The following is a 16,280-nucleotide window of genomic DNA, read 5'->3' on the forward strand; positions in this document are numbered from 1 at the left end:
GGTGAGGGAAAGGGTGAGGGTGAGGGAAAGGGTGAGGGCGAGGGAAAGGTCGGAGGTAAAGGGAGAGGGCGAGGGAAAGGGAGAGGGCGGAGGGAAAGGGAGAGGGCAGAGGGACAGGGCAGGGGGAAGAGGGACAGGGCAGGGGGAAGAGGGACAGGGCAGGGGGAAGAGGTCAGAGGGAAAGGGAGGGGGAAGAGGTCAGAGGGAAAGGGAGAGGGCAGAGGGCGAGGGAAAGGGAGAGGGAAAGGGAGAGGGCGGAGGGAAAGGGAGAGGGCGGAGGGAAAGGGAGAGGGCGAAGGGAAAGGGAGAGGGCGGAGGGAAAGGGAGAGGGCGGAGGGAAAGGGCGAGAGAAAGGGAGAGGGAAAGGGAAGAGGGCAGAGGGACAGGGCAGGGGGAAGAGGTCGGAGGGAAAGGGAGAGGGCAGAGGGAGAGGGAAGAGAGACAGGGCAGGGGGAAGAGGTCAGAGGGAAAGGGAGAAGGCAGAGGGAGATGGCAGAGGGAGAGGGACAGGGCAGGGGGAAGAGGTTGGAGGGAGAGGGAAGAGGGACAGGGGGAAGAGGTCGGAGGTAAAGGGAGAGGGCAGAGGGAGAGGGCAGAGGGAAGAGATCGGAGGGAAAGGGAGAGGGCAGAGGGAGAGGGAAGAGGGACAGGGCAGGGGGAAGAGGTCGGAGGGAAAGGGAGAGGGAAAGGGAGAGGGAAAGGGAGAGGGAGAGGGAAAGGGAGAGGGCGAGGGAAAGGGAGAGGGCGAGGGAAAGGGAGAGGGAAAGGGAGAGGGCGAGGGAGAGGGAAAGGGAGAGGGCGAGGGAGAGGGCGAGGGAAAGGGAGAGGGCGAGGGAAAGGGAGAGGGAAAGGGAGAGGGAAAGGGAGAGGGAAAGGGAGAGGGAAAGGGAGAGGGCGAGGGAAAGGGAGAGGGAAAGGGAGAGGGCGAGAGAAAGGGAGAGGGCGAGGGAAAGGGAAGAGGGCAGAGGGACAGGGCAGAGGGAAGGGGGACAGGGCAGGGGGAAGCGGTCAGAGGGAAAGGGAGAGGGCAGAGGGAGAGGGAAGAGGGACAGGGCAGGGGGAAGAGGTCGGAGGGAAAGGGGGAGGGCAGAGGGACAGGGCAGGGGGAAGAGGTCGGAGGGAAAGGGAGAGGGCAGAGGGAGAGGGAAGAGGGCAGAGGGAGAGGGCAGAGGGAAGAGGTCGGAGGGAAAGGGAGAGGGAAGAGGGCAGAGGGAAGAGGGCAGAGGGAAGAGGGCAGAGGGAAAGGGAGAGGGAAGAGGGCAGAGGGACAGGGCAGGGGGAAGAGGTCGGAGGGAAAGGGAGAGGTCGGAGGGAAAGGGAGAGGTCGGAGGGAAAGGGAGAGGTCGGAGGGAAAGGGAGAGGTCGGAGGGAAAGGGAGAGGTCGGAGGGAAAGGGAGAGGTCGGAGGGAAAGGGAGAGGTCGGAGGGAAAGGGAGAGGTCGGAGGGAAAGGGAGAGGTCGGAGGGAAAGGGCGAGGGAAAAGGAGAGGGAAAAGGAGAGGGCAAGGGAGAGGGAAGAGGGCAGAGGGACAGGGCAGGGGGAAGAGGTCGGAGGGAAAGGGAGAGGGCAGAGGGAGAGGGCAGAGGGAGAGGGCAGAGGGAAGAGGGACAGGGCAGGGGGGAAGAGGTCGGAGGGAAAGGGAGAGGTCAGAGGGAGAGGGAAGAGGGACAGGGCAGGGGGAAGAGGTCGGAGGGAAAGGGAGAGGGAAGAGGGACAGGGCAGGGGGAAGAGGTCGGAGGGAAAGGGAGAGGTCGGAGGGAAAGGGAGAGGTCGGAGGGAAAGGGAGAGGTCGGAGGGAAAGGAAGAGGTCGGAGGGAAAGGAAGAGGTCGGAGGGAAAGGAAGAGGTCGGAGGGAAAGGAAGAGGTCGGAGGGAAAGGAAGAGGTCGGAGGGAAAGGGAGAGGTCGGAGGGAAAGGGAGAGGTCGAGGGAGAGGTCGTGGGAGAGGGAAAGGGCGAGGGAAAGGGAGAGGGAAAGGAAGAGGTCGGAAGGAAAGGGAGAGGGCAGAGGGAGAGGGCAGAGGGAAGAGGTCAGAGGGAAAGGGAGATGGCAGAGGGAGAGGGACAGGGCAGGGGGAAGAGGTCGGAGGGAGAGGGAAGAGGGCAGAGGGAGAGGGAAGAGGGCAGAGGGAAGAGGGCAGAGGGAAGAGGGCAGAGGGAAGAGGGCAGAGGGAAGAGGGCAGAGGGAAAGGTCGGAGGGAAAGGTCGGAGGGCAGAGGGAGAGGTCGGAGGGCAGAGGGAGAGGTCGGAGGGCAGAGGGAGAGGTCGGAGGGAAAGGGAGAGGTCGGAGGGAAAGGGAGAGGTCGGAGGGAAAGGGAGAGGTCGGAGGGAAAGGGAGAGGGAAAGGGAGAGGGCTAGGGCGAGGGCTAGGGCGAGGGCAAGGGCTAGGGCGAGGGCGAGGGCAAGGGCGAGGGCGAGGGCAAGGGCGAGGGCGAGGGCAAGGGAAAGGGAAAGGGAAAGGGAGAGGGCAAGGGAAAGGGAGAGGGCGAGGGAAAGGGAGAGGGCGAGGGAAAGGGAGAGGGCGAGGGAAAGGGAGAGGGAAAGGGAGAGGGCGAGGGAAAGGGAGAGGGCGAGGGAAAGGGAGAGGGAAAGGGAGAGGGAGAGGGAAAGGGAGAGGGCGAGGGAAAGGGAGAGGGCGAGGGAAAGGGAGAGGGAAAGGGCGAGGGAAAGGGCGAGAGCGAGGGAAAGGGCGAGGGAAAGGGCGAGAGCGAGGGAAAGGGCGAGAGAAAGGGAAAGGGCGAGAGAAAGGGAAAGGGCGAGAGAAAGGGAAAGGGCGAGAGAAAGGGAAAGGGCGAGGGAAAGGGAGAGGGCGAGGGAAAGGGAGAGGGCAAGGGAAAGGGAGAGGGCAAGGGAAAGGGAGAGGGAAAGGGAGAGGGCAAAGGCCGAACCTTCCCCCCTCCTAAGAAAAAGGGCGCAAGTCCCTTTGTTAATTAACCACTTTAGCTCCAGTGATGTACCGGCACATCACTGGAGCTATACTGGGATAATATGCAGCTGCAGGTATCTTGTAAAAGCAATCCTAATAGCCAACTAGCCGCTGGATTGCTTTAACAAGCAGTTAAAGGCACATTTGTGCTGCAGGGGATGCCCAAAGCCTGACATGTATCTTAGTGAAGACTTCTGGGAAAATCAGTGGGCCAATCACACAAGCAGGAAATTACATTAATGGGGGGTGTTCTGTATACCATCTGTGTATAGAGCGCCTCCAGGCGGCCATATTGCATTCTGCTGAAAATAACAGCGGCTGCAGATTGAAAGGGAAAGGGAATTTTTAAGAACATTCAATTACAATCTGACTTGTGTAGCGATTTGTATACGCTACATTATTATTTTCCCTTGAAGGACATATGAGTGTATACAGAGCGGTGTCATTGGGTGAATCTGCCCGGTGTTCAGCTTTACACTCGCAGGATGTAAAACTCCACCAATAGAAGATTTTTTGGTCACATGACTCTCACCTCTTTTTTGAATATGGAGTCAAAGCCGGCAATCTTGTTTCCTTTGGTGTCGATCAGCGACCCCTGCGGCTCACATGTGATCACGTCTCTCATTTGCTTTGGTAGCGGCAACAACTGGCGGACCTTCTCCAGACTCTCCGACTGCCGGTCTCCCAATTCCTTCTACAGAGAGAACAAGAAATGGTATAGAGGGCGGAAAACCGAGACCAACCCAGGGGGGGAGGGGGGAGGGGACACAGAACATTACCCTCAGCTTCTTCACCAGGTTCATGTATGCCCGTTTGTTCTCCTCCATGCTGCCCTGAGAAATGCTGGACATGTCCGCCGCCAACGTTCCATTAATCAGGACGCTCAGCATGTCCAGCACTGTGGTGAAGAGTTCACTGCAAAGCAAGACATACGTGTTACATGCGTGTATATCAGTCACATGACACCAGCTGCTCTACATACCCCACCGCGAGCAGCTGCTCTACGCAACCCCACCGCGAGCAGCTGCTCTATATACCCCACCGCGAGCAGCTGCTCTATATACCCCACCCCACCGCAAGCAGCTGCTCTACGCAACCCCACCGCGAGCAGCTGCTCTATATACCCCACCGCGAGCAGCTGCTCTATATACCCCACCGCGAGCAGCTTTTCTACATACCTCACCGCGAGCAGCTGCTCCACGCACCCCACCGCGAGCAGCTGCTCCACGCACCCCACCGCGAGCAGCTGCTCCACGCACCCCACCGCGAGCAGCTGCTCTATATACCCCAACGCGAGCAGCTGCTCTACGCAACCCCACCGCGAGCAGCTGCTCTACGCAACCCCACCGCGAGCAGCTGCTCCACGCACCCCACCGCGAGCAGCTGCTCCACGCACCCCACCGCGAGCAGCTGCTCTACGCAACCCCACCGCGAGCAGCTGCTCTACGCAACCCCACCGCGAGCAGCTGCTCTACGCAACCCCACCGCGAGCAGCTGCTCTACACAACCCCACCGCGAGCAGCTGCTCTACGCAACCCCACCGCGAGCAGCTGCTCTACGCAACCCCACCGCGAGCAGCTGCTCTACGCAACCCCACCGCGAGCAGCTGCTCTACGCAACCCCACCGCGAGCAGCTGCTCTACGCAACCCCACCGCGAGCAGCTGCTCTACGCAACCCCACCGCGAGCAGCTGCTCTACGCAACCCCACCGCGAGCAGCTGCTCTACGCAACCCACCGCGAGCAGCTGCTCTACGCAACCCCACCGCGAGCAGCTGCTCTACTCACCCCACCGCGAGAAGCTGTTTAGAGCCAACGCTCAACTTTCTTGAAATGACAACCGATGTGGCTAAGCAGCTGCTCAGTTGTGATTACACAGAGTGGGAGGGGACGCTTCCCCCCCCCCCCCCCCGCAATAGGATGGGAGACCTAGGCGGGCTGTGGAAGGCGACGGGAGGGAAGTCAACTCCCACTCCTTGAAATGAATACCGATGTGGCTGAGCAGCCGCTTGGTTATTACAAGGAGTGGGAGGGGACATCCCCTCGCTCCTCCCACCACCTTCTCGGGCCGGGAACCTGAGCCACCTGCTGGCCGAAGACCCGGACAAAGCTGCATTCGGCTCGGATCGGGTCTCTGATGTAAAAACCAGGAAGTGATGTCACTTCCGGGTCCTGGAGCATTCAAGGCGACAGATTTTGAAAAAAAATGTCAGTATTCAAAACAGCAAAACTTAGAGTTTTGAATGCTTTTAAGTGCAGAGGAGGAGTTTCTGGGTTTTGAGTCATTTTCTAGCAAAAAATACTGATTTTTAACTTGTAAGCAATAAATGTCAGAAATGGGCGTGGTCTTTAAGTGGTTACAATGTTTTTGAGGTGGTGAATTACTTATTGGATTGCATGTCCACAGTGCCGCTGCTGATTATATCCAGGAGTAGTACCGCCCATTCCGTGGTCTGCTGGGTGCTGCGCTGCACGGTGTCAAACATTCCGCCCACCTGGAGACAGAAGATCAGAATAAAGGACCAGGACCGGAGGAAACGCACGGTGACTCTCAGAGATATAAAATAAAGAGACGTCTCACCAGGTTCAGCCGGAGCTTCAACACGTCGTGCAGCAGCTGAGGGGTTTTACAATCGTCCTGATATTGATCTTCTCTCCAATTACTAACAATCTGAAAACCAATCACACAAAAAATGTCATGCGTTAACCCCTTCCCACCCAGGGGGCGGGGACTGTCTGACCACTAATTGGCTGCCACAGTGGTCACATGATTGGGAGCCGTTCCCCCCCAGCTATTGATTATGATGGAAATTTTTTTTTTAATTGGATGTTTTACAGCAGAAAGTAAAAAAAAAAGAAACCTTTTCTAAATTTTTGGTCTCTTTGTTTAGATCACAAAAAAATAAAAATGCAGTTGCGATCAAAAACCACCAAAAGAAATTTCTATTTGTAGGCAAAAAATTATATAAATTTTATTTGGGTACAGCGTTGCATGACTGCGCAATTGTCAGTTAAAGTAATGCAGTGCTGAAGAGCAAAAAATGGCCTGGTCATTAAAGGGGGAGGGGGGGTTAAACCTTCCAGGGGGTCAAGTACAGCCTTATTCCAACATGGATTCAATTCATTTTCCTCAAAATTCTACAAACCCCTCCCCCATAATGACAACGTGAGAGGAATTTGTGTGAAATCTTTGCAAATTTATTTGAAAATAGAAAAGGAAAAAATCCCATGTACATAAGTATTCACCCCCTCTGCCATGTACATAAGTATTCACCCCCTCTGCCATGTACATAAGTATTCACCCCCTCTGCCATGTACATAAGTATTCGCACCCTCTGCCATGTACATAAGTATTCACCCCCTTTGCCATGTACATAAGTATTCACACCCTCTGCTCAGTACTTTGGTGAAGCTCCTTTGGCACCAATTCCAGCCTCCAGTATTTCTGAGTATGATGCTACAAGCTTGGCTCTCCTATTTTTGGGAAGTTTCTCCCATTCTTCTTTGCAGGACCTCTCAAGCTCCATCAGGTTGGATGGGGGAGGGTCGGTGCTCAGCCATTTTCAGATCTCTCCAGAGATGTCCAATCGGGTTCAAGTCTGGGCTCTGGCTGGGCCACTCAAGGACATTCACAGAGTTGTCCCATAGTCACTCCTTTGTTATCTTGGCTGTGTGCTTAGGGTCGTTGTCCTGTTGGAAGATGAACCTTCACCCCAGTCTGAGGTCCAGAGTGCTCTGGAGAAGGTTTTCATAAAGGATGTCTCTGTACATTGCTGCATTCATATTTCCCTCCATCCTGACTAGTCTCCCAGTTCCTCCCCACAGCATGATGCTGCCACCACCATGCTTCACAGTAGGGATGGTATTGGCCAGGTGATGGGCGGTGCCTGGTTTCCTCCAGACATGACGCTTGCCATTCAGGCCAAAGAGTTCAATCTTTGTTTCATCAGAGCAGAGAATTTTGTTTCTCATGGTCTGAGAGTCCTTCAGGTGTCTTTTGGTAAACTCCAGGCGGGCTGTCATGTGACTTTTACTGAGGAGTGGCTTCCGTCTGGCCACTCCCATACAGGCCTGATTGGTGGAGGGCTGCAGAGATGGTTGTTCTTCTGGAAGGTTCTCCTCTCTCCACAGAGAAACGCTGGAGCTCTGTCAGAGTCACCATCGGGTTCTTGGTCACCTCCCTGACTAAGGCCCCCCTCCCCCGATCGCTCAGTTTGGCCGGGCGGCCGCTCTAGGAATAGTCCTGGGGGTTCCAAACTTCTTCCATTTACAGATGATGGAGGCCACTGTGCTCATTGGGACCTTCAATGCTGCAGAAATGTTTCTGTACCCTTCCCCCGATCTGTACCTCCATACAATCCTGTCTCCGAGGTCTACAGACAATTCCTTGGACTTCATGGCTTGGTTTGTGCTCTGACATGCACTGTTACCTGTGGGACCTTCTATAGACAGGTGTGTGCCTTTCCAAATCATGTCCAATCACCTGAATTTACCACAGGTGGACTCCAATCAAGTTGTAGAAACATCTGAAGGACGATCAGTGGAAACAGGAGGCACCTGAGCTCAATTCTGAGTGTCATGGCAAAGGGGGTGAATACTTATGTACATGGGATTTTCTTTTTAATAAATTTGCAACAGGGGAGGAGTTTCTTATCTCTGATATGGGGGGGGGGGGGTGAAGAGCACAGGGGAGGAGTTTCTTATCTCTGATATGGGGGGGGGGGTGAAGAGCACAGGGGAGGAGTTTCTTATCTCTGATAGGGGGGGGTGAAGAGCACAGGGGAGGAGTTTCTTATCTCTGATATTGGGGGAGTGAAGAGCACAGGGGAGGAGTTTCTTATCTCTGATAGGGGGGGGTGAAGAGCACAGGGGAGGAGTTTCTTATCTCTGATATGGGGGGGTGAAGAGCACAGGGGAGGAGTTTCTTATCTCTGATATGGGGGGAGTGAAGAGCACAGGGGAGGAGTTTCTTATCTCTGATATTGGGGGAGTGAAGAGCACAGGGGAGGAGTTTCTTATCTCTGATATGGGGGGGGGGGGTTGAAGAGCACAGGGGAGGAGTTTCTTATCTCTGATATGGGGGGGGGGTGAAGAGCACAGGGGAGGAGTTTCTTATCTCTGATATGGGGGGGGGGGTGAAGAGCACAGGGGAGGAGTTTCTTATCTCAGATATTGGGGGAGTGAAGAGCACAGGTGAGGAGTTTCTTATCTCTGATAGGGGGGGGGGGTGAAGAGCACAGGGGAGGAGTTTCTTATCTCTGATATGGGGGGGTGAAGAGCACAGGGGAGGAGTTTCTTATCTCTGATATGGGGGGGTGAAGAGCACAGGGGAGGAGTTTCTTATCTCTGATATTGGGGGAGTGAAGAGCACAGGGGAGGAGTTTCTTATCTCTGATATGGGGGGGGTGAAGAGCACAGGGGAGGAGTTTCTTATCTCTGATATGGGGGGGTGAAGAGCACAGGGGAGGAGTTTCTTATCTCTGATATGGGGGGGGGTGAAGAGCACACGGGAGGAATTTCTTATCTCTGATATTGGGGGAGTGAAGAGCACAGGGGAGGAGTTTCTTATCTCTGATATTGGGGGGGGGGTGAAGAGCACAGGGGAGGAGTTTCTTATCTCTGATATTGGGGGAGTGAAGAGCACAGGGGAGGAGTTTCTTATCCCTGATGGGGGGGGGGGGTGAAGAGCACAGGGGAGGAGTTTCTTATCTCTGATATTGGGGGAGTGAAGAGCACAGGGGAGGAATTTCTTATCCCTGATGGGGGGGGGGGGTGAAGAGCACAGGGGAGGAATTTCTTATCCCTGATGGGGGGGGGGGGGTGAAGAGCACAGGGGAGGAGTTTCTTATCTCTGATATTGGGGGTGGGGGGGGTGAAGAGCACAGGGGAGGAATTTCTTATCTCTGATATGGGGGGGGGTGAAGAGCACAGGGGAGGAGTTTCTTATCTCTGATATGGGGGGGGGTGAAGAGCACAGGGGAGGAGTTTCTTATCTCTGATATGGGGGGGGTGAAGAGCACAGGGGAGGAGTTTCTTATCTCTGATATGGGGGGGGGGGTGAAGAGCACAGGGGAGGAGTTTCTTATCTCTGATATGGGGGGGGGGGTGAAGAGCACAGGGGAGGAATTTCTTATCCCTGATGGGGGGGGGGGTGAAGAGCACAGGGGAGGAATTTCTTATCCTAATCCCGTTGTGTCCCATAGTAAGTGAAACAAACTGAAGAAAAGGAAATTGGTGACCAGAAGGGGGGGGGGGGAGGGTCACTCACCTGCTGTACCTGGCCATACAGGGACGCCAGTAGCCCCTCCCTCTGCTCATCCTGTCCCTTCAAACACGTCAGCACCAAAGACAGAAACGGCTGCTGGCTCAGCAAAGACATGCTAAAATAAAGAGAGACCCCAACAAAAATCAACCCGCGGCTCTTCAGAAGAGTCATTTACCTTTAATTAGAACTCCGCCCCCAAAATCAGATTGGTTTAACCACTTTAAGACCAGAAGGATTCCCTCCTTAACCACTTGCCGACCGCCTAACGACTATATACTGCGGCAGTCAGCCGCTCCCAGGCAAAAATACGTAGACCTACGTCGCCTGTAGGGGGCGGGCGAGCGCGCACTGCCGCCGGCACACCCCCGCTCGTTCCCTGGGGAGCCAGCGCGTGTGACCAGCGGCTCCGATGGCCACCGGCCACTCGCAATCTCCCGCAGCAGTGAGAGAAGAATGGACGGATGATGTAAACACAACCAACTGTCATTCTCCCTGATCACAGAGGCTATGTGATCCTTGTATATAGGATCGTATGTCTCTGATTACATCACAAGCCACGCCCCCTGACAGTCAGAATAACGCCCCTAGGGACACACTTAACCCTTTGATCACCAATAAAGTTAACCCCTTCCCTGCCAGTGTCATTATTACAGTAACAGTGTATATTTATAGTACTGATTACTGTAGTAATGTCACTGGTCCCCCCCCAAAAGTGCCAAAAATGTCAGTTAGGGGTCCGATCTGTCCGCTGCAATGTTGCAGTCCCCCCCCCAAAAAAAAAAAAAAAAAAAAAAAAATCGCATATTGCTGCCATTACTAGTTAAAAAAAAAAAAAAAAACAATAAAAATGACAGAAATCTTTCCCTTAGTAAACGCAATAACTTTTGCGCAAACCAATCAAAATACGCTTATTGCGATTTTTTTTTTACCAAAAATATGTAGCAAAAAACAAATTGGCCTAAAATATTAAAAAAATTAAATTTTTACAAAAAGTGTTAAAAATATTGTTAATGATTCAAAACTGTTGCTCTTTTTTTGTTTATAGCGTAAAAAATTAAAAATAAAGTAAAAATCGCACAGGTGATGAAATACCACCAAAAGAAATCTCTGTTTGTGGGAAAAAAGGACATCAATTTCATTTGGGTACAGCGTCGCACGACCGCGCAATTGTCCGTTAAAGTCACGCAGTGCCGAATTGTAAAATAGGGCCTGGTCTTTGAGCAGCCAAATCCTCCGGGGCTGAAGTGGTTAATATAAATCACGATGGAGAGTGTATAATATATGTGGATTTGTTCTTCCCACCTCTTCTGCTTTTGGCGGTCTCGCTCCTTCCGTGAGGACGATCCGAGGTGTTGTCCTTTCTCCAGCTCCTCTCCAGCAGCCTTCAGGACGTGGCCCTGAACAGAGGTGGGCAGCTTAGCGATCAGAGGGGCCACCAGCCACACGCCGGACCTCTCCAACGCACTGAAAAGAGGGGAAGAAACGTGAATAAAATCCATAAAGACCCCAAACCTGCACCCACAATAAAGGGGGGCACCAACCTTAACACTGGCTTAGACTTGGCATTGGGGGTGGAGTTGCTGGTTGCAGCGTTGTTAGCGGGAGGATTGGTGGGAGGAGCCGTACAAACATTCTCCGCCGATTGCTGAAATACTTCAATGGTGGCTTTGGCGATGTTTTCCAGAAGAGAATTCATTTCCTAAATGACAGAATTATAAAAAAAAATACAGGAACTGGGATCGCTGTCCCCATCCCCCATGGGGTCTCCAGAGAGCCCCCCACCCTCAGAAAACTATCCAGGTCCAGTCTGGGGAAGCTTTGGTGTTGGATCGTTACGGCAGGCAAACAAATGAAGTGTTTGCCCGGTCTAGAGACATAAGAGGGTCTGCAGTAAAGGAGTAATACAGCCGGGTCACCCCACTCTGATTGGTCTAGAGACATAAGAGGGTCTGCAGTATGGGAGTAATACAGCCGGGTCACCCCACTCTGATTGGTCTAGAGACATAAGAGGGTCTGCAGTATGGGAGTAATACAGCCGGGTCACCCCACTCTGATTGGTCTAGAGACATAAGAGGGTCTGCAGTAAGGGAGTAATACAGCCGGGTCACCCCACTCTGATTGGTCTAGAGACATAAGAGGGTCTTTCCTCTTCTGCAGTATGGGAGTAATACAGCCGGGTCACCCCACTCTGATTGGACAGTGAAGGAGAAGCAGCAGACTGATGAACTCATCCTGCTGCTCATGTAGCTCTCAGCTCCCCTTGTGCTGCCTGTCCCTATCCCAGTCAGATTTTTCATTTTTTCCCCAAGAGGAAATTGCCAATACAATTTAAGAAATTTGGACTAGTTACATAGTAATAGTTCATACATAGTTATATTTGCTGCATTCGTTAAAAGAGATGGATTGTTTTTTTTTTTTTTTTTTAATTCATACTGACCCAGGTGGATGCAGCATCTATCCCCTGGCGCCTCTAACACTGTCAGTCACCGACTGCCTGGGCTCACCGGGGCGCTGGGCTGTGGAGGGGGTGGGGGTGCTGGGCTGTGGAGGGGGCGGGGGCGCTGGGCTGTGGAGGGGGCGGGGGCGCTGGGCTGTGGAGGGGGCGGGGGCGCTGGGCTGTGGAGGGGGCAGGGGCGCTGGGCTGTGGAGGGGGCGGGGGCGCTGGGCTGTGAAGGGGGCAGGGGCTGTGAAGGGGGCGGGGGTGCTGGGCTGTGAAGGGCGCTGGGCTGTGGAGGGGGCGGGGGTGCTGGGCTGTGAAGGGGGAAGGGCGCTGGGCTGTGAAGGGGGAAGGGCGCTGGGCTGTGAAGGGGGCGCTGGGCTGTGAAGGGGGCGCTGGGCTGTGAAGGGGGCGGGGGCGCTGGGCTGTGAAGGGGGCAGAGGCTGTGAAGGGGGCAGCGGCTGCGAAGAGGGCGGGGCACTGGGCTGTGAAGGGGCGCTGGGCTGTGGAGGGGGCGCTGGGCTGTGAAGGGGGCAGGGGCTGTGAAGGGGGCGGGGGGGCTGGGCTGTGAAGGGGGCGGGGGCTGTGAAGGGGGCGGGGGCTGTGAAGAGGGGAGGGGCGCTGGGCTGTGAAGGGGGCAGCGGCTGTGAAGGGGGCGCTGAGCTGTGAAAGGGAAGTGGAGCTCCAATCAACTCCTAACCCAGGATGTGATTCGATCCGTTTCTCAGTGCCCTCCCCCGTTACTCACATTGCTGGTTGTCTGTTTAATCATCAGCTGAAGTTCCAAAGCAGACTGTCTCATCGTCCACTGATCCAGGCTCTGCAGAGTAAAGAAAAGACAAATGACACAGAGGAGCACAAAACACAACGTAACCCCCAGTGACCAAATTCCCAACATTCAAATGGGTGAGAGAACCGAAATTGGACAGAAATAGATTTCCATGCTCACATGCCGATTACCGTGCGCAGAGGAATTGCACTTCGTTGGCACTGACCTGCAGGATGTGTTTGATGCGTTGTCTCTGCGGATTGTCTCCTTGCTCGGTGTCGCCCAGGCGGTGCGGATAACAGATTAGCTGCATGAGACGCTGAGCCTGAGCGCTGCTGAGAACCGGATCCTGGAGATCAATGGAGTCCTCACACAGGGAGCGCACGCAGCGCTCACCGACCCATTCCTGGAGGAAGAGAAGAAGACGAGGATTGGAGGAAGAGAAGACGAGGATTGGAGGAGGAGAAGAAGACGAGGATTGGAGGAAGAGAAGAAGACGAGGATTGGAGGAAGAGAAGACGAAGATGAGAAGACGAGGATGAAGGAGGAGAAGACGAGGATGGAGGAGGAGAAGACGAGGATGGAGGAGGAGAAGACGAGGATGGAGGAGGAGAAGACGAGGATGGAGGAGGAGAAGACGAGGATGGAGGAGGAGAAGACGAGGATGGAGGAAGAGAAGACGAGGATGGAGGAAGAAAAGACGAGGATGGAGGAAGAAAAGACGAGGATGGAGGAAGAAAAGACGAGGATGGAGGAAGAAAAGACGAGGATGGAGGAGCCGCAACACAACTGGTCTGCCTCTAAATCACGTCTGACTTCTACTTATCATACGGCTGGGAGAGAGCGGAGAGGTGGGCGGACCTACACTCTTCATTCTCTTCTGCATTAACTGCGATTATCACACAACCCAGTCCCATCCACAAGAAAAATACCCGAAATAATGAGGTCTGTGATGAAGGGGGGAATCACAGGAGTGAGGAGGATGTCAGGAGGTTGAATCTGAGTGTTAAACATTTCAGTGTGCTTCAGTGTCACCACATAGCAAACCACCCCGAAGTGCACAACAGCCCAGGGCATCCCGAGACAGCCCCATTAACCCAGGGCATCCCGAGACAGCCCCGCGAGCCCAGGGCATCCCGAGACAGCCCCGCGAGCCCAGGGCATCCCGAGACAGCCCCGCTAACCCAGGGCATCCCGAGACAGCCCCGCTAACCCAGGGCATCCCGAGACAGCCCCGCTAACCCAGGGCATCCCGAGACAGCCCCGCTAACCCAGGGCATCCCGAGACAGCCCCGCTAACCCAGGGCATCCCGAGACAGCCCCGCTAACCCAGGGCATCCCGAGACAGCCCCGCTAACCCAGGGCATCCCGAGACAGCCCCGCTAACCCAGGGCATCCCGAGACAGCCCCTGTAACCCAGGGCATCCCGAGACAGCCCCATTAACCCAGGGCATCCCGAGACAGCCCCGCGAGCCCAGGGCATCCCGAGACAGCCCCGCGAGCCCAGGGCATCCCGAGACAGCCCCGCGAGCCCAGGGCATCCCGAGACAGCCCCGCGAGCCCAGGGCATCCCGAGACAGCCCCGCGAGCCCAGGGCATCCCGAGACAGCCCCGCGAGCCCAGGGCATCCCGAGACAGCCCCGCGAGCCCAGCCATTATAGTTTCTCTCTATTGAGCATAAGGAACAAATAGAAGACAACCACAAGAACCTCTGACTGTCTCTCTTCTCAGGGTGTATTTATTTGGAATGGTGTTGCTCTAATCCTCAGTGTTAGGAAATACAAAGACATGAAGGAATGTTACCTGCGAGCAGCCAATCTCACCTGCTGACAGATGCTGCGCAGAACATATTTGGCGTACACATCCAAGCTGGCCGTCTCTATGGATACCAATCTACCGCCTGGCCTGTTTGCCATATCTTCATCTGTAATGTCTTCATTCCCCGCTGGAAGAGGGAAGCCTGAGCCTTGCAGTTCAGCATCACCTGGATAAACACATATACTAGTAAAAGAGGGGAAAATGGATGCGGAGGGTAACCGTGATATGGCAACGGCTAAAGGCCAAATCTCTCTGATATCACAGCCAGAAGAAGAGCTCACAAGCGGGCAGAGAGGACAGCGGCCAACATGTGAGTGTCCTCTATATATAAAGACCAGTAGGCAACATTGGCTGTGTACTTAGCTATCCCACAGTGCTCTGGGAATCTAGGAGACACAGCAGGGAAAATGAATGGTCCATGAAATCTATCAAGGATCCCCTAATTAAAAACATTATCTTTTATTGATACAGACCGTACTTACCCACAATAGGGCTCCATTCACATGTCACGATTTGAATTGCAGGCAATCGACACGATTATGCCCGTAATTCCAAATCACATGGCAGTCGCTGCACGGCACATGTCTGGGTGCCAATATCCTTTAGACGTGGTTCCCATTATTGCGGGTACCGGTTACCACCCGCAGCTAAAATGTGCTGCGCTTTAAAATTGTGCAGGAAAGCATTCCCTGTTAATGGCGCCCCCATGCGTCTAAAAACGCAGCGCATTTCTGGGTGTGGCAACCGCCAGGAAATCACATGGTATCAAAAACACCATGCTGTACCGCTGCGTTCTGAAAATGGCACCTTATACCTGCATAAAAACACAGGCCCAGCATTTCATTTAAATGAATTGGCTGCTGCGCCCACGCAAACCCAGGTCGCAGAGCTGCAAAACTGGGAACCGTGCTTAGCCGGCACCCCCAACAGGATGGATTTCTGCCACGATTGTCCAGAGGTAATCACGGCTTCTTTTAGGGCGACGTGTGCAGAGAGCAGGCTTGTCCTATGCGACGCGCAGAATTGGGCTTTGAAAACCGCATAGTGGGGACACTTGTGTGACAAGGGCATAAGGAGGGGGATGGTAAAAATTGCCTTATAGTGGGGGGGGGGGGGGGGGGGGAGACAACCTTTTGGAGGTTGAGCTCTACCTGGACAACATGGAGGAAAACAAAGATCCCAGGGGATGGGGGGTACTAGGCAACACCCCAAAAAAACAAAAAAGGACAACTATCAAGTTCCCAATAAAGAGACGTAGTGTTCTGTACCCCCCCAACACAGTGCCCCTTTTACATCACTCCCCCCCTCCCCCACTGTAGTGTCCTCTGCCCCCCACAGTATTGTTAGGCGACACCCTAAAAAAAAAAAAAAAAAAAACAGCTATCAAGTTCCCAATAAAGAGACAAAGACGTAGTGTTCTGTACCCCCCAAACACAGTGCCCCTTTTACATCACCCCCCCCCCCCACTGTAGTGTTCGGCGACACCCTAAAAAAAAAAAACAGCTATCAAGCTCCCAATAAAAAGACATAGACGTAGTGTTCTGTACCCCCCAAATGCAGTGTCCCCTGATCCGTTTACATCCCCCCCCCCCACTATAGTGTCCTTTGCCCCCCTATAATACTATACATCCCCCTCAAACAGTGCCCTCTACCCTTAACGTCAACCCTCTCCCCTCCCACACACTGTAGTGTCCTCCTGAACCCTTCCCAAAACAGGGTCCTCCGCACCCCTTCATATCATCCCTAAGGACTGCCTAGTAACCAATCACTGAGACAGCTCTCACCCCCCCCCCCCCCCCATCCATCCAGCACTATGCTGCCTCCTGCTCTCAACTCTGCAGAAAACGAGAGGGGCGGGGGGCAGGGGACAAGGGGGGAGGAAGGGGGACGGGACGGGGGGGGACAGGACGGGGGGGGGACGGGACGGGGGGAGCAGAGGATGGGACGGGGGGAGCAGAGGATGGGACGGGGGGAGCAGAGGATGGGACGGGGGGAGCAGAGGACGGGATGGTGGGGGGCGGAGGAGGGGGGGTGGGGCGGAGGACAGAGGGGACGGGGGGAGCGGAGGACG

The 16,280-nt window shown here is 54.6% G+C and overlaps 1 protein-coding gene across 11 annotated transcripts in view; it reads right to left on the bottom strand.

The window, feature by feature from the left end:
* The window catches only part of MED12 (mediator complex subunit 12), a 132,284-nt gene that overhangs the window by 23,334 nt on the left and 92,670 nt on the right, over positions 1 to 16,280 (bottom strand). For all 11 annotated transcript variants that reach the window (XM_082263177.1, XM_082263183.1, XM_082263182.1 and 8 more), the window contains exons 26-35: positions 14,215 to 14,375; positions 12,618 to 12,797; positions 12,371 to 12,442; positions 10,727 to 10,884; positions 10,488 to 10,649; positions 9,189 to 9,300; positions 5,502 to 5,591; positions 5,306 to 5,415; positions 3,702 to 3,837; positions 3,455 to 3,616 (exon numbers count right to left, since the gene is read on the bottom strand). In XM_082263177.1, coding sequence (XP_082119303.1) covers positions 3,455 to 3,616; positions 3,702 to 3,837; positions 5,306 to 5,415; positions 5,502 to 5,591; positions 9,189 to 9,300; positions 10,488 to 10,649; positions 10,727 to 10,884; positions 12,371 to 12,442; positions 12,618 to 12,797; positions 14,215 to 14,375 — 1,343 coding nt within the window. The remainder of the gene's footprint in view (positions 1 to 3,454; positions 3,617 to 3,701; positions 3,838 to 5,305; positions 5,416 to 5,501; positions 5,592 to 9,188; positions 9,301 to 10,487; positions 10,650 to 10,726; positions 10,885 to 12,370; positions 12,443 to 12,617; positions 12,798 to 14,214; positions 14,376 to 16,280) is intronic.

This window comes from Pelophylax lessonae, assembly GCF_965119305.1.
Source record: "Pelophylax lessonae genome assembly, chromosome: 7".
NCBI lineage: Eukaryota > Metazoa > Chordata > Amphibia > Anura > Ranidae > Pelophylax > Pelophylax lessonae.